The sequence below is a fragment of the Balaenoptera acutorostrata genome, chromosome 9 (genome assembly GCF_949987535.1).
Source record: "Balaenoptera acutorostrata chromosome 9, mBalAcu1.1, whole genome shotgun sequence".
Classification (NCBI taxonomy): Eukaryota; Metazoa; Chordata; class Mammalia; order Artiodactyla; family Balaenopteridae; genus Balaenoptera; species Balaenoptera acutorostrata.
In genome coordinates, this window is record NC_080072.1 from 50,263,223 (window position 1) to 50,285,632 (window position 22,410).

The 22,410-nt window shown below is 55.5% G+C and overlaps 1 protein-coding gene across 1 annotated transcript in view; it reads left to right on the forward strand.

Moving 5' to 3' along the window:
* The window catches only part of DCHS1 (dachsous cadherin-related 1), a 35,225-nt gene extending 13,340 nt beyond the window's left edge, over positions 1-21,885 (forward strand). The window contains exons 2-21 of the mRNA XM_057553168.1: positions 1,324-3,231; positions 8,919-9,107; positions 9,198-9,429; positions 9,561-9,797; positions 10,128-11,153; positions 11,374-11,567; positions 11,771-11,867; positions 11,970-12,127; positions 12,334-13,198; positions 13,294-13,533; positions 13,628-13,753; positions 14,307-14,516; positions 15,548-16,426; positions 16,551-16,664; positions 16,839-17,050; positions 17,140-17,294; positions 17,485-17,615; positions 17,731-18,014; positions 18,345-18,483; positions 18,817-21,885. Coding sequence (XP_057409151.1) covers positions 1,444-3,231; positions 8,919-9,107; positions 9,198-9,429; positions 9,561-9,797; positions 10,128-11,153; positions 11,374-11,567; positions 11,771-11,867; positions 11,970-12,127; positions 12,334-13,198; positions 13,294-13,533; positions 13,628-13,753; positions 14,307-14,516; positions 15,548-16,426; positions 16,551-16,664; positions 16,839-17,050; positions 17,140-17,294; positions 17,485-17,615; positions 17,731-18,014; positions 18,345-18,483; positions 18,817-21,428 — 9,888 coding nt within the window. The 5' untranslated portion in view covers positions 1,324-1,443 and the 3' untranslated portion in view covers positions 21,429-21,885. The remainder of the gene's footprint in view (positions 1-1,323; positions 3,232-8,918; positions 9,108-9,197; positions 9,430-9,560; positions 9,798-10,127; positions 11,154-11,373; positions 11,568-11,770; positions 11,868-11,969; positions 12,128-12,333; positions 13,199-13,293; positions 13,534-13,627; positions 13,754-14,306; positions 14,517-15,547; positions 16,427-16,550; positions 16,665-16,838; positions 17,051-17,139; positions 17,295-17,484; positions 17,616-17,730; positions 18,015-18,344; positions 18,484-18,816) is intronic.
* The last annotated feature ends 525 nt before the right edge of the window (positions 21,886-22,410 follow it).

Below are 22,410 nucleotides of genomic sequence, written 5' to 3' on the forward strand. Positions count from 1 at the left end.
CCTGAAATCTGCCCATCATCCTTGACTCCTCCCACTCCCTCATCCCCTGCCTCAAACCATCATCAAGCCCTGCCTGTTCTACCTGCGAAACGTCCCGCAGAGCTATCCGCTTCTCCCCATTTTCCTTGCTAACACTCATCCAATTCACCGTCAGTTCACCCTCACCTGGACTCCCCCAAGTGTGTTATCAGGGCTGTCCTAAGATAACCTTCCCATCTGTGTGATCCTTGTTTACTAAGGAGCAGCAATAGAGATCTTCACAAGACGTAAGTCATATTGCAGCACCCACTCTTAAGATGCTTTCATGGCTTCCATTTGTCCTTGGCATAAAGTTGGAATCATCAGTATGGCCTACGAGCCCCTGCGCCATTTCATACCTTCTGCCCCAGCACTCTACACCTCACACACGTTGTGCCCTACCTGCCCCCAGACACCCTCAGCCCTTTCTTGACTGCAGACTCTAAGCCTCCCATTCAGTTCCCTCTTCTGAATGTTCTTCTCTCGTTTCTGTATCCCCCTTCTCCACCCACCATTGTCTAGCAAACACCTACATTAAGTAGATCCTGACTTGAATGTCGCTTCCTCAGAGAAGCACTCCCTGACTCCCTGACTGTGGTAAGCCCCTCCTATACCTATGCCTTCACAGCTCCCCGCACTTCTCCCTCACAGCCCTTATCACACTTCTAATTACTTGTCCAATTCCTGGACTGTTTCCTTTATTCTCTGAGGTGTCTCCAGTGCCTCCACATAATAGGTGCTCAATCTCTTGTTGAATAGAGAGGGAAGTAGGGCTAAAGGTATATATATATATTATATAATATATATATATATATATATAATATATATATATATAATATAGAGAGAGAGAGAGAGAAAGAGAGAAAGAGAGAGAGAGAGAGACTTCAGCATAGTTAATGTTGGTAGAAGGCTCTGGCAGAGAGGACAATGTTGAGATTCAGATGAGGTTGCCAAGCACATGATTACTGAGGTATTAATCCTGGATGAGAAGAAAAATGAGAAAGAATTGGCCACATGTTTAAGTCTACAAATGGAAGGAAGGGAGTCTGAAGGCATTTAGGTCTGAACAATAGGAAAAACCAATCTGCTGGGGGGTGGAGGGGGGACGGGAATCAGAGTGGGATGGGACCTGCCAGGTAAAGACTGGAGGGGTCCTGAGGAGCTTCCTGGGCCCCAGACGGTATGAGGCAGCACAAGGGCCCGCGGGGGGACTGAGCATGCTTGAGTCCTGGTGTGGCCTAGACCCCAGCCTGGACGGTTGATTCCTCCTCCATCATGACCTTTTTGCTTCCGATTTTCTCCCAGGTCAGGAATCGTGAGCTGGAGCCGGGGTCCAAGTTGGATCTGATCCAAAGCCTGAGATCAAGCTGGGCCCGGAGCCTGGCCTGGAGCTGGAGCCCAAGCCACAGCTGGACTGGCCCTGCCATGCAGAAGGAGTGGGGCATTGCACCTTCTTGCCCAGGCATGCAGAGCCCCAGGCCCCTACCCCTGCTATCACTGCTGCTGCTGCTCCTGGGTGCGGGGGTGCCAGGCGCCTGGGGTCAGGCTGGGAGCTTGGACCTGCAGATTGATGAGGAGCAGCCAGCGGGCACACTGATCGGGGACATCAGTGCAGGGCTTCCAGCAGGCACGGCAGCACCTCCCATGTACTTCATCTCCGCCCAGGAGGGCAGCGGTGTGGGCACAGACCTGGCCATTGACGAACACAGTGGGGTGGTCCGTACAGCCCGAGTCTTGGACCGCGAGCGGCGGGATCGCTACCGCTTCACTGCAGTCACTCCTGATGGCGCCACCGTGGAAGTTACCGTGCGAGTGGCTGACATCAATGACCACGCTCCAGCCTTCCCACAGGCTCGAGCTGTCCTGCAGATACCTGAGCATACAGCTCTTGGCACCCGCTACCCACTGGAGCCTGCTCGTGATGCAGACGCTGGCCGCCTAGGAACCCAGGGCTATGCGCTGTCTGGTGATGGGGCTGGAGAGATCTTCCGGCTGGAGACACGTCCCGGTCCAGATGGGGCCCCAGTGCCTGAGCTGGTAGTTACCGGGGAGCTGGACCGAGAGAACCGCTCACACTACATGCTGCAACTGGAGGCCTACGACGGTGGTTCACCACCCCGGAGGGCCCAGGCCCTACTGGACGTGACATTGCTGGACATCAATGACCATGCCCCAGCTTTCAATCAGAGCCGCTACCACGCTGTGGTGTCCGAGAGCCTGGCCCCTGGCAGTCCTGTCTTGCAGGTGTATGCCTCTGATGCCGATGCCGGTGCCAATGGGGCTGTAACTTACGAGATCAACCGGAGGCAGAGCGAGGGTGACGGACCCTTCTCCATCGACGCACACACGGGGCTCCTGCGGCTGGAGCGGCCACTGGACTTCGAGCAACGGCGGGTCCATGAACTGGTGGTACAGGCACGGGATGGAGGGGCTCACCCTGAGCTGGGCTCGGCCTTTGTGACCGTGCACGTGCGAGATGCCAATGACAATCAGCCCTCTATGACTGTCATCTTCCTGAGTGCGGATGGCTCCCCCCGAGTGTCTGAGGCTGCCCCCCCTGGCCAGCTTGTTGCTCGAATCTCTGTGTCAGACCCAGATGATGGTGACTTTGCCCATGTCAATGTGTCCCTGGAGGGTGGAGAGGGCCACTTTGCACTCAGCACCCAGGACAGCGTCATCTACCTGGTGTGCGTGGCTCGGCAGCTGGATCGAGAGGAAAGGGATGCCTATAACTTGCGAGTTACTGCCACAGACTCAGGCTCACCCCCGCTGCGAGCCGAGGCTGCCTTTGTGCTGCATGTCACTGATGTCAACGACAACGCCCCTGCCTTTGACCGCCAGCTCTACCAACCCGAGCCCCTGCCTGAGGTTGCGCTGCCTGGGAGCTTCGTGGTGCGAGTGATGGCCCGGGATCCTGACCAGGGCACCAATGGTCAGGTCACCTATAGCCTGGCCCCAGGTGCCCACACCCGCTGGTTCTCCATCGACCCCACTTCAGGCATCATCACCACAGCTGCTTCACTGGACTATGAGTTGGAACCACAGCCACAGCTAATTGTGGTGGCCACGGATGGGGGCTTGCCCCCTCTCACCTCCTCTGCCACAGTGAGTGTGGCCTTGCAGGATGTGAATGATAATGAGCCGCAGTTCCAGAGGACTTTCTACAATGCCTCCTTGCCTGAGGGCACCCAGCCCGGAACCTGCTTCCTGCAGGTGGGTAAGCCCCCGCACACAGCAGGATGATTCTGTGGGCAGGAGTGGATCAGAGGGTCACAGGGGACCTCAGAGCAGGAACCAAGCCTTGCAGGTGCCATCTGTTGATGGTGACATATGCCAGAGGGTTCGGTCCTACTTGGTGAGCTCCACAGTCTGTGCAGAGGGTGAGGATTAATGAGAAGATAAGAAAGCAGGGTGCAAGAGCTGGGCCAGGTAATCTTGGCAGTTGAGAGAATTAAGATTGGATATAGAGAAAATGTGTCCTGTGATGGCAGGAAGTGAGAGAGGACTCTTTAAAGTTTCAAAGTTGTTCTGCAGGGCAGAGACGGAGATTCTGCACATCCATGTGGCTCCTGTCCCCCAAGGGAGATGCCAGCATTTACAGAGCTCTCCAACCCTAGTCTAGTGCTGAGGTGTCCTGGAATACACCCCCATCCCTGCCCTTGGAACTGAGCCTTGATGGGACACTTGGGCTCAGGCACGAGGATGAGAGACAACAAGAAGTATCGAGTGAGATCCCAATGTCCAGAGCAGGAAGACCTCTCAGAGGAAAAGGCAGGAGCCCTGGACAGGCTGTGGGAACCACAGACTTCCTGCAAGTCAGGCTTGGAGGAGATGGGTGGAGCATGAAACTGGAGAGGCAGGCTGAGGCCAAACTGCAGAAGTCCTTGGACACCAAGCCATGAGGGGTTAGGACTTTACTTGGAAGGCAAAAGAGGTCACTGAACTTCTTTGAGGCAGAAAAGGCATGATCAGATTCGGTTTTGGTTTTTTTTCAGGACTTTATGTTTTGGGGGCAGTTTTAGATTCATAGCAATATTGAGTGGAGGGTACAGATTTCTCATATACCCCATGCCCCCACCCATAGCCTCACGCATTATCAACATCCCACACCAGAGTGGTACATTTGTTACAACAGATGAACCTACATTGACACATCATTGTCACCCAAGTCCACAGTTTACATTAGAGTTCACTCTTGGTGTTGTACATTCTATGGGTTTGGACAAAAGTATAAAGTATATGTATAATGGACATATATAATGACATACACTATAGTATTATAGAGAGTAGTTTCACTGCCCTAAAAATCCTCTGTTCTCTACCTATTCATCCCTCCCTCCTCACTACAGATTGTTTTTTTGTTTGTTTTTTGGCCAGGCCACACAGCATATGGGATCTTAGTTCCCAACCAGGGATCGAACCCGTGCTCCCTGCATGGAAGCGCACAGTCTTAACTACTGGGACCGCCAGGGAAGTCCCATTTTTGTTTTTTTGGTTTTTTTTGGAAGCTAACTTGCTTTAAGGGTGAAAGAGAGATTAGATCAATGGTAAGTGACACATTCAAAAATTAACTTACCCACTGTAAGCCTGGCACTCTGCTGGGCCCTGAGAACAAAGAAAGGAAACAGTCTTATTCCCAGGCCAGTCCCAGTCTAGGCAAGGAGACACACCAGTAACTAGTAGTGCATCAGGCTGCATATGAGGTGCTATGGAAGCCTAAAGGCAGACCTTTACAGAAGCAATGAGACTTTGCCAAGTGAATAACATGGGGTATGAGGACAGGGACTCCAAGGCCACAGAAAGAGCTACAGAACATCATGATGTGTTCATGGAACTGCGTTGTTCAAGTTGGCCTCGACTGTGCTGATGAAAAAGAGTTATGGGGAGATGAGACAAGCGAGTAGACAGGGAACAGATGACAAGCTTTGACTTTATTTTAAAAATCATAGGGAGCCATTGAGAGGCTCTAGGCAAATCTGATATGTCTTTTGGAAAGATTGCTTTGGCTGCCCCATGGAATTTGGATGCAGAAGAGGAGACTGGAGGCAGGGTGGTCTCTTAGGAGATTCGTGCTTGAAGTCTTTATGTCTCAGAAGTCCACCAGATCCCTGAGCATCTTCTAGGAGCTGCCTGTTGGCCTAGACTTTCAGGCCAGTGCCTAGGCCTGGCTGACCTCCTGTCTTGCCAGACTCTGGGTACTTGCCTGCCTACTGCTGTCCAGCTCCCACCCACTCTCCCATGTGTTTACTCTCCCTCTTGGCCCAACACCAATGGGCTGTGGCTTCCAAACGTCTTCCCTCCTCACTAGTGCCTGAAGCAAGAGGGCATCTCTCCAGGTGGTTTCCTGGAGTTTTTACTAGTAGTAATCATAGGGAAGTAGGGGTAAAAATGACCGTTGGGTGTTCATAACTGTTACAAGAAGTCTTAATATTTGGTTTATTCAATATTCATTTATCAACTATCTGCCATGTGCCTGTCATTGTATTAGGGACGCAGAATACAGTAATGACTGAGTAACCCCTACCTAATTCATGGAGTTTATAGTCTAGAGGTGAGATTCATATGCAGAGAAACAGGTTTATTCCAATAATAAAAACTTCTATATGGGGATATTCATGAGGTACAGATAGGCAGTTGGAATGTTTTCTCAAAAGAAAGGACCTTTGAGCTGAGACTTAAAAGATGAGCAGGAGCTGATGAGGGGACGAGATAAGGGACGGGTTGAAGCAGAGGTGACACGCAGAGAGAAGTGGAAGAGCTTGACTTGTCTGACTCGTTCAAGGGCCTACAAGTGGCTCGGTATCTCTGGAATTTAAGGTGGGAGATGAGACTGCAGGAGGCCAGACAGTGAGGAGTCAAGCCAAGCCAAGGAGTTTGAGCATTTTTCTTTAGGGGACACTGAAGATATTTGGGTAGAGGAATAATATGATATTTGTTTTCTCAAAAGATGTTTTTATTAGTTAGTGTAGAGCAGTGGTTCACAACGGCTGGTGATTTTGCCCTCTGGAGGGGACATTTGGCAATGTTTAGAGACATTTTTGGTTGTCACAACTGGTGGGATCTATTGGTATCTAGTGGATAGAGATGCTGTCAACATCCTATAATGCATATGACAGCACCACAACAAAGAATTATCTGATCCAAAATGTCAGTCATGCCAAGGTTGAGAAGTCCTGGTATGGAGGACAGATTGGAGGGTCAGACACCTATGAGAAGGGAGCTACAGTAGTCCAGGGGAGAGACGACTCAGGCCCAAGTCAGGACAGTGATAATGGCGATGGAGAGGAACAGACAAATAGGAGGGATAATGAAGATTTACTTAGTCCCTGCTTGACTGATATGCCAAGAGAGGAAAAGGGAAGAACAGATTTCTGGCTCGAGCAACTGCGTGGATGGAGGAATCATTAGAGAGGGGTTGGAATTATCATGAGTTTAGTTTAGGACAGGTTGGATTTAAGGTGCCTGTGGGACGTCCAAGTGGAGATGTTGAGCAGGCATCTGGATGTACAAGTTTGGAGCACAGAGGAGTGGTCTGGGTCAAAGTACAGATGATGGTCAAAGCCACAGCAGTGGAAGAGAAGGCCCTCAGAGTGTGTAGAATGAGAAGAGGCCAAGGAAAGATTCCAGAGAACAACAGTGTATAACATACAGAGTAAGGAGAGGTGGAGGAAAGCTGGGAGTGGGGAAGCAGTGGGAGGAGAAGCAGGAGAGCACAGTATCAAAGTGTCAAAGCAGGAGCAACACCTGGGAAGGATGTCAGCATGGGGCAGATGAAGTAAGTTTGTGGTCTGCTAGGAATTTTAGAGAGTTCACAGATGAGGGTCTTTATTTTCTCCTTGCACTAGTGCATTTGATGAGAGCTAGGGGTGGGGTGGGGACAAGAGGAGAGAGATGAGGTTAGTTGCAGCTTTCAGGCAGAGCTGGAAGCGGGAGCTGACCAAGGTTGGACTATGAAGCAAGGCTGAGAGCCTGCTGAAAATGGAGACTGCATTTGCACTAGGACCTCCGAGCAGGGGCTGCACAGGCCAGAAAATTCACTTCTGCCTTGGTCATTTCCAGTCAACGGCCCCTGTGCCTTTTGGGGTCACTTCCTGACAACTTCTCTTGACCACTATTTATTGCTTTCTTCCTGCAGCGAGTCAGAGGGCAGAGGTCTTTAACAGCTTCTGGAGATGGTGCGGCAGCTGTGCCGCAGCCCGCCAGACTGATCCAGGGGCAAGTTTGTCTCCTGGGATATCCAGGCCCACGGCCACAGTAAAGAGCTGGGGCAGGAGCTGTTTCCAGGATTCAGCACGGCAAGGTCTTAGTGTCTCTCAGGAGGGTAAACAATGGCACAAATCACTTCTGTCAAAGGCCTGGGCAACAATCAGAAGTCCTTGGCTAGGCTTCTCTCTGAGCAACATTTTCTGGCCAAGAAAGGGGAACTCTCCAGCTTCCTTTTGCAGCATATCATGACCCTGAGGCCCGTGTAGCCACAAAGAGTACTTTGTCACAAGCTACAGCAGTCTGCACCAGCTAACCCACTATTGAGGGCCTAATGTGCACCCAATTTATAGAACTTAGTTTGAAAGAAGCTTTTGTTGTAAGGCAGGGCAATCCGAATGTCTGTTTACTCAATGAACAAATATACATAGAGTACCTACTGTGTGCCTGGCCCTGTCCTAGGCTCAGAAGCTTTCGGAATGGTGTCTCCTGCTGATCTGGCTCTGAAATGTTCAGAGGCTCCTGACATTGGTGTCCAATCATAAACTCTTCCTGAGCCAGTCTGGGAGATGCCTGAGAAGTCACCAGGAAAACCTTCCCCTATTTCTTAGTTTTGGGGAGCCCCTGGAACGTAATGACCTCGGTATTCTCCTATAGACCTGCAGTTCTCCCTTTCTCATTTCCAGTGAGGTTGGCTTGAGAGATGAAGGGGTGCTAAAGGCGCATGAGCCACACCCCATAAATTCACAGTGCAGATCCTGATCACTCCAGTTACCAGAGCTGAGTATCCATCAGATCCCACTTTATAACCAAACTCAGTAAAGAGCAGGCCTGTAACATCAGTCTCAATAACTCTGTTGGTCAGCCAGTTCTCTGACTGGAGTGATTATGAGACTCGGTAATGGTTATTAACTCCCTGTGACCCACCTGGAATTTGCTATCACAGCCCTTAGCACTCCCCTTTTAAGTACAGTTGGTCCTCATCGTTTGCAGATTCTGTATTTGTGAATTCGCCAACTCTCTAAAACTTATTTGTAACCCTTGAATCAATACTCATGGAGCTTTCACAGTCATTCCCGGACATGTGCAGAAGGATGGAAAATTCAACAAGCACATTCCCGGCTGAGGTCGAACAAGGCAATGCTCTGCCTTCATGTTACAGCTCTTATATGGTAAACAAGGGTCCTTTTCGTGGTCTATTTAATGCCACGTTTTTTGCATTTTTGTGCGTTTTGTTTGGTGATTTTGCTGTATAAAATGGTCCCCAACTGTAGTGCTGAAGTGATGTCTGGTTTCCTAAACACAAGAAGGCTGTGCTGTGCCTTATGGAGAAAATACATGTGTTAGATAAGTTTCATTTAGTTATGAGTTGTGCCATTGGCCATGAATTCAGTGCTAATGAACCAACAATATATATTAAATAAGGTGCCTTTAAACAGAAACACACATAAAACAAAGTTCTATATTGACCAGTTGACAAAAATGTTGTGATCAGAGTCTCACAGGAACCTAACGCAAGTGGTGAGGTCTGAGCTGGGTCTGGATTTTGGCCCGTGTCCTACTAGTCCCTTCTGTGTGTCCACCATCCAAAGACTCTGGGCACCAACTGGCCCAGGGCCTTCTCCTTCCAATTGCCACTTAGTTATGGCTTTTCTGGCCAAAAAGATGGGGCATTACTCACCCCAGCCTCTCCCCAGGTGACAGCCACAGATGCAGACAGTGGCCCATTTGGCCTCCTCTCCTACTCCTTGGGTGCCGGACTTGGGGCCTCGGGGTCTCCCCCATTCCGCATCGATGCCCACAGTGGCGACGTGTGCACGACCCGGACCCTGGACCGCGATCAGGGGCCCTCAAGCTTCGACTTCACAGTGACAGCTGTGGATGGGGTGAGTGGACAGTCTGTGGGCAGATTGGGGTAGGGCATTCACCAGGGCCAATCAAGGGCCACCTGACTTAATGGCTGCATGTCTCACCAGGGAGGCCTCAAGTCTATGGTGTATGTGAAGGTGTTTGTGTCAGACGAGAATGACAACCCACCTCAGTTTTATCCACGGGAGTATGCTGCCAGTCTGAGCGCCCACAGTACACCAGGCACAGCTGTGCTGAGGGTGCGTGCCCAGGACCCTGACCAGGGACCCCATGGGCGACTCTCCTACCACATCCTGGCTGGCAATAGCCCCCCACTATTTGCCTTGGATCAGCACTCAGGTGAGGATCTTCACATTCCCAGGGCTTGCCTCCCCATCTGCCTAAACGAAGTACTGCCTGCACCCCAGCCCCCAACCTTTCCAGCTCTATTCTGTTTCCCTATACATCTCCACTTCTGTCCCTCCTCTCAGGGCTGTTGACGGTAGCCTGGCCCTTGGCCAGACGGGCCAATTCCGTGGTGCAGCTGGAGATCGGGGCTCAGGATGGAGGTGGCCTGCAGGCAGAGCCCAGTGCCCGAGTCAACATCAGCATTGTGCCTGGAACGCCCATACCACCAGTATTTGAGCAACTACAGTACGTCTTTTCTGTGCCAGAGGATGTGCCACCAGGCACCAGTGTGGGCGTAGTCCAAGCACACAATCCATCAGGTATCACTTATCATTACGTCCATTCGGTGCTATACCCAGACACCCCAGCATAACCCCCGAGTATCACACCACTGATAGCCCCAATACAAAACACTCTGGTTCCAATCCCCGCCACCTCCTTGGGCATGGTACAGGCACTCTGCTTCATCCCCAGGTACATGAATATCACCCTGGTGCCACCCGGCTTCTCTGCCAACACCTGCCCCTCCCCCTAATACTTTGAAAGGCCCAGGTGTGGGCACTGCCTAGCCCTTTTGGGGATCAGAGTCTGGGCCCCAACTCAATAGGTGCCCCCCATCTCTTTTCTGACCCTTCTCTCCTCTTCCCTAGGTCGCCTGGGGCCTGTGACCCTCACCCTATCAGGTGGGGATCCCCGAGGACTCTTCTCCCTAGATGGGGCCACAGGGCTGTTACAAACGCTTCGAGCTCTGGACCGGGAGCTGCTGGGACCAGTGCTAGAGCTGGAGGTACGGGCAGGCAGTGGAGTGCCCCCGGCTTTCGCTGTAGCTCGGGTGCGTGTGCTGCTGGATGATGTGAATGACAACTCCCCTGCCTTCCCTGCACCTGAAGACACGGTGTTGCTGCCACCAAGCACTGCCCCAGGGACCCCCATCTATACACTGCGGGCTCTGGACCCCGACTCAGGCGTTAACAGTCGAGTCACCTTTACCCTGCTTGCTGGGGGTGGTGGGGCCTTCACTGTGGACCCCACCACAGGCCACATACTGCTTATGGGACCTCTGGGGCCTCCAGGGGGGCCAGCCCATGAACTGGAGCTGGAAGCCCGGGATGGCGGCTCCCCACCCCGCACCAGCCACTTTCGACTGCGGGTGGTGGTACAGGACTTGGGGACCCGTGGGCTGGCTCCCCACTTCGACAGCCCAACCTACCGTGTGGACCTGCCCTCAGGCACCAGCCCTGGAACTCAAGTCCTGCAAGTGCAGGCTCGAGCACCAGATGGGGGCCCTGTCACCTACCGCCTTGCAGCAGATGGGCCAAGTAGCCCCTTTGGCCTGGAACCACAGAGTGGGTGGCTATGGGTGCGAGCAGCACTGGACCGTGAGGCCCAGGAGTTATACACACTGAAAGTAATGGCAGTGTCTGGGTCCAAAGCTGAGTTGGGGCAGCAGACAGCCACAGCCACCGTGAGGGTCAGCATCCTCAACCAGAATGACCACAGTCCCCGCTTGTCTGAGGAGCCCACCTTCCTGGCTGTGGCTGAGAACCACCCCCCAGGGACCAGTGTGGGCCGGGTCTTTGCCACTGACCGAGACTCAGGACCCAATGGACGTCTGACCTACAGCCTGCGACAGCTGTCAGAAGACAGCAAGGCCTTCCGCATCCACCCCCAGACTGGTGAGCACTGGGACCCAAAATCTGAGACCCCATAGCCTCATCCTCAGACTGGTGAACACCCAGACATGCTCCCCAGAGCCTGGCCATGAGGACCAGGACTGAGCTGGAGTTTTACCCGGGCATTCCCTTCCACACTCCCCAAACCCCGGCCTCTCACGGACCTCAGGCTCTGCGTCCCTAGCTACCCCATACATGATCTCTATCTGTCCTGCACTCCCAGGAGAGGTTACCACACTCCAAACTCTGGACCGTGAGCGGCAGAGCAGCTACCAGCTCCTGGTGCAGGTGCAGGATGGGGGGAGCCCACCCCGCAGTGTCACAGGCACCGTACACATTGCAGTGCTCGACCTCAATGACAACAGCCCCACCTTCCTGCAGGCTTCAGGGGCTGCTGGTGGGGGCCTCCCTGTACAGGTATGTGAAGCTGCAGGACTCTGCCCTGAAGAAGTAAGAGGGTATGTGGGTCTCTGCTTAGAGCTGTAGGTGTAAGTAAGAGAGACAGCGTCTTGGAACATCACAAAAAAGGGGCTCTGCCTGCACATAGGTGATGGGAACTCCATCCTGAGTTGTCTCAAGAACAGGAAGGAGACAACTGTAGATGAGCTGTGTTCCCACAGGTACCAGATGGTGTGCCTCCAGGAACACTGGTGACAACTCTGCAGGCCAGGGATCCGGATGAGGGGGAGAATGGAACAATCCTGTACATGCTAACTGGTATGGGGGCTGGAGAGAAGGGAGTTGGTGGGTGATGGCAGGCCCTCATGACATGCCCAGCTCTGGAACCCGAGGCCTCACCCTTCCTCTGCCTGTCCCCAGGTCCTGGCTCAGAGCTCTTCTCTCTGCACCCTCACTCAGGGGAGCTGCTCACTGCAGCACCCCTGGTCCGAGCAGAGCGGCCTCACTATGTGCTGACGCTAAGCGCTCACGACCAAGGGAGCCCCCCTCGGAGCTCCAGCCTCCAGCTGCTGGTGCAGGTATGGCTGCCCTTCCTCCAATCTGTCCACGTCTCCTTGGTCACCAGTGTGGGCACCCCCCTCCAAGAGAGCATCTTCCTAAGTCCTTGCACCCTCTCCTCTAGTCAGGCCACTCTGACCGCCCTTCCTGCTACTCAGCAGGCCAGCCCAGATTCCCGTTTACATGGGTCCGCCTGATTCCGTACTCCCTCCTGGGTTCACAACAGGTGCTTCCCTCAGCTCGCTCGGCTGAGCCTCCGCCGGAACCCTCAGACCCAGACCCGGCCGCACCTGTGCCTGTCGTGCTGACCGTGACAGCAGCCGAGGGGCTCCAGCCCGGCTCTCTGTTGGGCTCGGTGGCGCCGCCAGAGCCGGCGGGCGTGGGCGCACTCACCTACACACTGGTGGGCGGCGCCGACCCGGAGGGCACATTCGCGCTGGACGCGGCGTCTGGGCGCTTGTACCTGGCGCGGCCCCTGGACTTCGAGGCGGGCCCGGCGTGGCGCGCGCTCACAGTGCGCGCCGAAGGGCCGGGAGGCGCGGGCGCGCGGCTGCTGCGAGTGCAGGTACGAGTGCAGGACGAGAACGAGCATGCGCCGGCCTTCGCGCGTGACCCGCTGGCTCTGGCGCTTCCGGAGAACCCAGAGCCGGGCGCAGCGCTGTACACTTTCCGGGCGTCAGACGCCGACGGCCCGGGCCCCAACAGCGACGTGCGCTACCGCCTGCTGCGCCAGGAGCCGCCCGTGCCCGCGCTTCGCCTGGACTCACGCACCGGGGCGCTCAGCGCCCCGAGAGGCCTGGACCGGGAGACCACTCCCGCTCTGCTGCTGCTCGTGGAAGCCACCGACCGGCCTGCCAATGCCAGCCGCCGCCGCGCAGCACGCGTTTCCGCGCGCGTCTTTGTCACGGATGAGAATGACAACGCCCCGGTCTTTGCGTCGCCCTCACGTGTGCGCCTCTCGGAGGATCAGCCGCCGGGGCCCGCAGCGCTGCACGTGGTAGCCCGGGACCCGGACCTGGGCGAGGCTGCACGCGTGTCATATCGCCTGGCAGCTGGCGGGGACGGCTACTTCCGGCTACACCCCAGTACCGGTGAGTTGGGCCGGGGGTGGGGGTGGGGACGAGGAGGGTGCTGACGTGGGGCGAGTGTTGAGGTTTCCTTCCAACCCGCCCTACCGCTCAACTAGGAGCGCTGTCCGTGGTGCGGTCCCTGGACCGTGAACAGCGAGCTGAGTTCGTGCTGACTGTGGTGGCCTCCGACCATGGCTCCCCGCCGCGCTCAGCCACGCAGCTCCTGACTGTCAGTGTCGCCGACGTCAACGACGAGGCACCCGCTTTCCAACAGCAGGAGTACAGCGTCCTCTTGCGTGAGAACAGCCCGCCTGGCACATCTCTGCTCACTCTGCGGGCAACCGACCCAGACCTGGGTAAGGCCTGGGGGGATGAGTTGAAAGAGGGATGGACTGGGTCAAGAAAGGGTATATTCACCCTCTGATCTTCCCCCACGCTGCCCCTCCTCAGGGGCCAATGGGCAAGTGACTTATGGAGGCATCTCTGGCGAAAGCTTCTCCCTGGACCCAGACACTGGAGTTCTTACAACTCTTCGGGCCCTGGATCGGGAGGAGCAGGAGGAGATCAATCTGACAGGTATACGTTGACAGGATGCCCAAAGCCTGAGGTGTTGTAAACAGCAGTGTTACATGGGCAGGACCCCCAAAGTACATTTTATAAGCTTCCACCTCTTACAGCACAGTTTCTATTATATTTTTAATCCTTTGAGGGAGTCAAGAGTTTGGCAGAGTCCAAGTTGAACTGCCATCTAGGCTGTCACCAGTGTGATCACACTAACTCTCAAATGCGTAATGTCACAGCTCTGCCCTCTAGGATTCCCTCTGCAGCCATTTAACAGAGTAGCATGTGGATATTGAGTACCAGAGAGATTAAGTAACTTGCTTAGGCTAACACAGCTTGGAAGTGGCAGAGCTGGGACTTGAACTCAGATCTTTTGTTACCTCATTTAGTGCCTTTTCTGTCACACCACCACATATACATACGTGTGCCTGTGTGCTTGTGGGGTGTGGAGAGAGGGACATATTCTGATTTTTGTGTGCACCTGGTGAACACATGTGAACACTATGTGGTGTGGATTCCTCCATGGGATGAGAGCAGGCTAGATCTCACTGATTTTGCTTCCCAATAGTGTATGCCCGGGATGGGGGCTCGCCTCCGCTGTTGACCCATGTCACAGTGCGAGTGGCTGTGGAGGATGAGAATGACCACGCCCCAGCCTTTGGGAGTGCCCATCTCTCCCTGGAGGTGCCTGAGGGCCAGGACCCACAGACCCTTACCACGCTGCGGGCCTCCGACCCGGATGTGGGAGCCAATGGGCAGCTGCAGTACCGCATCCTGGGTGAGAACCTTCCCGCACCCACTTGCCCAGGGGTACTCCCTGTTGGCCTGTGTCAGACCCAATGTGCCTGGTCTCCTTTTCCTTCTCTTTATGTTTCTGTGTCTCCAATCATCTATTTCTGTTCCCCTCCAGTTCTTGATCTCCTCTTTGTCTCTTTTTATCTTTTTGTTTCTTTTCTTTCTTTTACTTTCTTGATTGTCTCTCCCTGTAGAGCAGTTGTTCTCAAACTTTTTCGTCTCAGGAACCCTTAACATTCTTAATTTTTGAGAACTGTAAAGAACTTTGGCTTATATGATATCAACATTTATTGATATAATAAAATGTGAAATAATAATTTAATAAATATATAAATATATAATAAACAAATTATATCAGTATTTACAATATTTGTATTAAAGATGAGAAAATTTTAAAATATCATTGCAAAACAAGCCAATGAAGTATACCACTTGCCGTATTTCTGCATAGGCCCAAGGAAATTTTAGGATTTCAACTAACAATTTGTTGGACAGTAATGAGGTTACAAAGATTATAGCAGGTATAACTGAACACAAGCCAGCAAAAACTGAGTGAATCTCTGAAAACAACACATATTTATGCTCTAAATTTTCTACCTAGAATATTCTGGGAGACACAAGACTACACAAGCACACACATTCCATTAACCATCCAAGTCATGATGTCATCACATGTCAGGTAGCATCTGGACCCCACTCTGCATTTATGAGTTGATGAGAATGAAAAAGTCATATAATGTCTTAGTATTACTATGAAAATAGTTTTGATCTTATGTACTCCCCAAAAGGGTCTCAGGGGAATCCCTGGGGTCCGCAGACCACACTCTTAGAAAAGCTACTTTGCAGTATCTTTCTTTACCTTCTGTGTTTCTCTTTGTTTCTCTGCCTTTATCCCACTTTCCCTCTTTTCTCTCTCCCTCTCTCTTTCTCTTTCTTTGCCAGGTTGCCTGTAAATCACCCCCACTCCCATGGGCTGACACATGTATGTTTATGTGTGCATGCCCTTCTCTGCAGATGGGGACCCATCAGAAGCCTTTGTCCTGGACCTAGCTTCTGGGGAGTTTGGCACCATGAGGCCACTAGACCGGGAGGTGGAGCCAGCATTCCAGCTGCAGATAGAAGCCCGGGACGGAGGCCAGCCAGCTCTCAGTGCTACTCTGCTTGTGACAGTGACAGTGCTGGATGCTAATGACCATGCCCCCGCCTTCCCTGTGCCTGCCTACTCTGTGGAGGTGCCTGAGGATGCACCTGCAGGGACCCTGCTGCTGCAGCTACAGGCTCATGATCCTGATGCTGGGCCCAATGGCCGCGTGACCTACTACCTGGGTGCAGGTGCAGCAGGAGCCTTCCTGCTGGAGCCCAGCTCTGGGGAATTGCGCACAGCCACAGCCCTGGACAGAGAGCAATGTCCCAGTTATGCCTTTACCGTGAATGCAGTGGATGGTGCAGCTGCTGGGCCCCTAAGCACCACAGTGCCTATCACCATCATGGTGCGCGATGTCAATGACCACGCGCCCACCTTCCCCACCAGTCCCCTGAGGCTGCGCCTGCCCCGCCCAGGCCCTAGCCTCAGCACCCCAACCCTGGCTCTGGCCACTCTGCGAGCTGAAGACCGTGACGCTGGTGCCAATGCCTCCATCCTATACCGGCTGGCAGGCACACCACCTCCTGGCACCACTGTGGACTCTTACACTGGTGAAATCCGTGTGGCCCGCTCCCCTGTATCCCTGGGTCCCCAGGATCGTGTCCTCTTCATCGTGGCAACCGACCTTGGCCGTCCAGCTCGCTCTGCCACTGGTGTGGTCATTGTTGGGCTGCAGGGGGAGTCTGAGCGTGGACCCCGCTTTCCCCGGGCTAGTAGCGAAGCCATGCTCCGTGAGAATGCACCCCCAGGTGGGTGCTCAACCATGTCTCCTAGCTTTGTATCCCTGGATGGGTTGGAGTTACTAACTAAAAATAGTACCCAGACTCCCTCAGTCTAGTGCTCACATTTCAACCAATATCATCCCCTCTGCAGGGACTCCCATTGTCTCCCCCAAGGCTATCCATACAGGGGGCTCAAGTGGACCCATCACATACAGCATTCTCAGTGGGAATGAGAAAGGGACATTCTCCATCCAGCCTAGTACAGGTAAGGGGCAGGAGCAGGGGGCTTTGTGAGGGGACAGGCTCCTGGCGGGGCTCCTGTTTGGGCCCGAGGAGACTCTGGTTGGGGAGAGGCTGCCCTTGAGTAGCGGACCTCAGACACGGAGGCTCTAGGGCAAGCAAGAGGTCTGTCAGTGATGTACATTCCACCTCCCTCCAGGAGCCATCACAGTTCGCTCAGCAGAGGGGCTGGACTTTGAGGCAAGCCCACGGCTGCGACTGGTGCTGCAGGCGGAGAGTGGAGGAGCCTTTGCCTTCTCTGTGCTGACCCTAACCCTGCAAGATGCCAATGACAATGCTCCCCGCTTCCTGCGGCCCCACTACGTGGCCTTCTTGCCTGAGTCTAGGCCCTTGGAGGGACCCCTGCTGCAGGTGTGGGGTGTGACGGGAAGATGGGGGGCAGGGCTGGGCGGACTTTGTCTGTGGCCAGCCCAGTGCCAGCAGCCTCCTACTTTCACCAGGTCGAAGCAGATGACCTGGATCAAGGCCCCAGTGGACAGATCTCCTACAGTCTGGCCGCATCCCAGCCAGCCCGGGGATTGTTCCATGTAGACTCAGCCACAGGCACTATCACTACCACAGCTATCCTGGACCGTGAGATCTGGGCCGAAACACGGTGAGGCTTGGGTCTGTAGACCCTGAGACTCCGTCCCAGGTCCATCCAGTTTCGAGCCCCGCATTGAATCCCCTTCAGTCCCTCGGCCACGTCCTGAGTTCCCCACCCCCAGCCTGTCCTGAGCCCTCCTATCTCTGCACAAGGTTCTCCCTTATCCCCAGGCCCCACCCCGATTGTGCTCTGTGTTCAGGCTGGTGCTGATGGCCACAGACAGAGGAAGCCCAGCCCTGGTAGGCTCAGCTACCCTGACGGTGATGGTCATCGACACCAATGACAATCGCCCCACCATCCCCCAGCCCTGGGAGCTCCGAGTGTCGGAAGGTGAGGACTGGGTAAAGTGAGAGGTACAAAGGGTGGTAGGGAAGCACTTTTCCCCACTCTGGGGCTCCAGGGGCCTCTGGGACCATGCCAAACACACTTGTCCCATGTATTGCAGATGCACTATTGGGCTCAGAGATTGCACAGGTAACAGGGAATGATGTGGACTCAGGACCAGTACTGTGGTATGTGCTGAGCCCTTCTGGGCCCCAGGATCCCTTCAGTGTAGGCCGCTATGGTGGCCGCCTCTCCCTCACGGGCCCCTTGGATTTCGAGCAGCGTGACTGCTACCACCTGCAGCTCCTGGCACATGACGGGCCTCACGAGGGCCGTGCCAACCTCACGGTGCTCGTGGAGGATGTCAATGACAATGCACCCGCCTTCTCACAGACCCTCTACCAGGTACTGATGCCCCCACCTCTGGGCCCAGGGTTGTTCACAACGGAGGGGAGCGACAAGGCTAGAAGGATCTGAGGTGGGCTGGATGTCGGGACTGACTTGGGGACGGATCTTTGGGGATATAAGAGCAGCCTTATAAGTCCTGGGAACTGTGTCCAGGTTCTTCATCCAGTGCCCACAAATGGGGGAAGGTGCACAATCCAAATTCTAAGGGGGTAGATGGGCTCCAAGCTGGGACGGATGCCAAGCAGAGCTCATGAGACCAAGCTCCAGAACATAGGCTGAGTGGGCAGCTGGGATGCTTGGCCATAAACCCTTGTCCTCACACCTCAGGTGATGCTGCTTGAGCACACACCCCCAGGCAGTGCCATTCTCTCCGTCTCTGCCACTGACCGGGACTCAGGTGCCAATGGTCACGTCTCCTACCACCTGGCTTCCCCTGCTGAGGGCTTCAGTGTTGACCCCAACAACGGTGCGTCCTTCCTGGGATCTACCCCCTTATCCTTGACTGTGCTGGGCCATGTTTTGACCTCATTCCTGGAATTTCTTGCCTGAACTCTTTAACTCCTAGATCTCTGACCCAGGGAGGACATTTTCCGCCCTTTGTCTCTATTTTAAGCACTGTCCTCACTGCATGCCTAGAAGCCATTCTCTGAATCCTGGAGGCCACTCCGTAATCTCCTAGCACACAGGCCACTCCCTGGAGTCTGACTTCCGAGGCCATTTCCCAGTCCCCGAAGGGTCACTCTGCTCACCCACAGCCTCTGCTGATGGCATATTTCTCTTCATTCCCTTCTCATCTCAGGGACCTTGTTCACAACAGTGGGGACAATGGCCTTGGGCCATGAAGGGCCAGGAGTGGTGGATGTGGTGCTGGAAGCACGAGATCATGGGACGCCGGCTCGGGCAGCACGCACCACAGTGCACGTGCAGCTGCAGGACCAGAACGACCATGCCCCGAGCTTCACGTTGCCACACTACCGTGTGGCAGTAACTGAAGATCTGCCCCCTGGTTCCACCCTGCTCACCCTGGAGGCCACAGATGCCGACGGAAGCCGCACCCACGCCACCGTGGACTACAGCATCGTCAGTGGCAACCGGGGCCGAGTCTTCCAGCTGGAACCCCGGCTGGCTGAGGCTGGGGAGGGTGATGGATTAGGCCCCCGGGCCCTGGGCTGCCTGGTGTTGCTTGAGCCTCTAGACTTCGAAAGCCTAACCCAGTACAATCTAACTGTGGCTGCAGCTGACCGGGGACAGCCACCTCAAAGCTCGGCTGTGCCGGTCACCATCACTGTGCTGGATGTCAATGATAACCCACCTGTCTTCACCCGAGCATCCTACCGTGTGGCAGTACCCGAGGACACACCTGTTGGAGCCGAGCTGCTGCACGTGGAGGCCTCCGACGCTGACCCAGGCCCGCATGGCCTTGTGCGTTTCACCCTCAGCTCAGGCGACCCTTTTGGGCTCTTTCAGCTGGATGAGAGCTCGGGTGACTTGCGACTGGCCCACCCCTTGGACTGTGAGACCCAAGCTCGACATCAGCTTGTCGTGCGGGCTGCCGACCCTGCCGGGGCATACTTTGCTCTGGCACCAGTGACCATCGAGGTCCAGGATGTGAATGACCACAGGCCGGCCTTCCCTCTGAGCTTGCTCAGCACCAGCCTGGCAGAGAACCAGCCTCCGGGCACTCTCGTGACTACTCTGCACGCGATCGATGGGGATGCTGGGGCTTTCGGAATGCTCCGCTACAACCTGCTGGAGGCTGGGCCAGGGCCTGAGGGCCGTGAGGCATTTGCGCTGAACAGCTCAACAGGGGAGCTGCGGGCACGAGTGGCCTTTGACTATGAGCACACAGGAAGCTTCCAGTTGCTGGTGGGTGCTACCGACGCTGGGAATTTGTCAGCCTCAGTCACTGTGTCAGTGCTGGTGACTGGTGAGGATGAGTATGACCCGGTATTCTTGGCTCCAGCTTTCCACTTCCAAGTGCCAGAGGGTGCCCGGCGTGGCCACAGCCTGGGTCACGTGCAGGCCACAGACGAGGATGGAGGTGCTGATGGCCTGGTGCTCTATTCCCTTGCCACCTCTTCCCCCTATTTTGGTATCAACCAGACTACAGGTGCCCTGTACCTGCGGGTGGACAGCCGGGCACCAGGCAGCGGAACAGGCACCTCTGGGGGTGGGGGCCGGACCCGACGTGAGGCACCACGGGAGCTGAGGCTGGAGGTGGTAGCACGGGGGCCTCTGCCTGGTTCCCGGAGTGCCACGGTGCCCGTAACTGTGGACATCACCCACACTGCGCTGGGCCTGGCACCTGACCTCAACCTGCTATTGGTGGGGGCTGTGGCGGCCTCCCTGGGAGTCGTGGTGGTGCTCGCACTGGCAGCCCTGGTCCTAGGGCTGGTGCGGGCCCGGAGCCGCAAGGCTGAGGCGGCACCTGGGCCGATGTCACAGGCAGCACCCCTGGCCAGTGGCTCTCTACAGAAACTGGGCCGAGAGCCACCCAGCCCACCGCCTTCAGAGCACCTGTATCACCAGACTCTCCCCAGCTATGGTGGGCCAGGAGCTGGAGGACCCTACCCCCGTGGTGGCTCCCTGGACCCTTCACACTCAAGCGGCCGAGGCTCAGCGGAGGCTGCAGAGGATGACGAGATCCGCATGATCAACGAGTTCCCCCGTGTGGCCAGTGTGGCTTCCTCTCTGGCTGCCCGTGGCCCTGACTCCGGCATCCAGCAGGATGCAGATGGACTGAGTGACACATCCTGCGAGCCACCTGCCCCCGACACCTGGTATAAGGGCCGCAAGGCAGGGCTGCTGCTGCCGGGTGCAGGGGCCACTCTGTACCGGGAAGAGGGCCCCCCAGCCGCTGCCACAGCCTTCTTGGGGGGCTGTGGCCTAAGCCCTGCACCCACTGGGGACTATGGCTTTCCAGCAGATGGCAAGCCATGTGTGGCAGGAGCACTGACGGCCATTGTGGCTGGTGAGGAGGAGCTCCGTGGCAGCTATAACTGGGACTACCTGCTGAGCTGGTGCCCTCAGTTCCAGCCGCTGGCCAGCGTCTTCACAGAGATCGCCCGGCTCAAGGATGAGGCTCGGCCGTGTCCCCCGCCTCCCCGTATTGACCCACCACCCCTCATCACTGCCGTGGCCCACCCAGGAGCCAAGTCTGTGCCCCCCAAGCCAGCCAGCACGGCCACAACCCGGGCCATCTTCCCACCAGCCTCTCACCGCTCCCCCATCAGCCATGAAGGTTCCCTGTCCTCAGCTGCCATGTCCCCCAGCTTCTCACCCTCACTGTCTCCTCTGGCTGCTCGCTCACCTGTTGTCTCACCATTTGGGGTGGCCCAGGGCCCCTCAGCCTCAGCACTGAGTGCAGAGTCCGGCCTGGAGCCACCCGATGACACGGAGCTGCATATCTAGCTGTGGCCCGGGCTGGGCCCCGACCTGGGATGCGCACAGTGTCCCCAATGCAGGCCCCATCTGAGCCTGCCCTGGGCAGCCTCGGACCATGATTGGCCGCGGGGGAGGCTAGCGCCCCACCCCAGAGTCCTCCAGTGGGGACAGGTCTCACGTCTCACCCTGGCCCTGTCAGAGCACCAGCACCACGAGGCCCTGTTGGGCACTGACCTGTGGCCAGGTCCAGTGTGGAGAGAAAGATGATGAAGGAGGCAGCAGCCCTGGGTCCTCCTCAGTGAGGGCTTCTTGCCCTGTGCCAGCACCCTGAGATGGAGCTGAGACTTTATTTATTGGGGGGTAGGGGGAATGGGGGCAGTCCCTCTAACTTGTTTGGGCCCAGCTCCTTTGGGTTCCACTGACACCCCTGCCCCTGCCCAGAATCAAGTGCCAATTCTCACTCTGGAGCCTTAATAAACTGCAGTTTGTATCCAGTGTCCGGCTCTGTTCTTTGGGGGCCGTAGGGGTGGGGGCATGATGGGAAGGCACCTGGCACACTGTGGACACCTCAGAAGTCACGGAAGGTGGTGGACATAGGAGCATCTAGGGTGGGAGCATGTGGGGATGGCACTGGGAGCCCGAGCCCAGCCTGAGGCTGACTATCACATCTCTCTGCAGTCGACCTTTCCCTCTAACGTGGGCAGGAGGCCAGAAGACGGCAGACAGCAGGGGCTTGCTTGTGGCAGTGACCTAGAGAGGGATTGGCTGGCTGGGGAGAGATCTTGGAGATGACCAGCTCTGGGCCTGAGGGTCTTCAGGGAGGTGGGGGTGGGTACAAGAGCAGCCACGTGGTGTATTTGTTTTCCGTGGGGCCCCTATATACTCGCGTGTAATAAGAGCTCACATTTGTTGAGCCTTTGCCATGTGAGGCTCTCTGCTGAGGGGTTTGCCTGCTTTACCTCTGTAAATTTTCACTGCAACCCTCTGAGGCAGAGCACTTTTAACATAA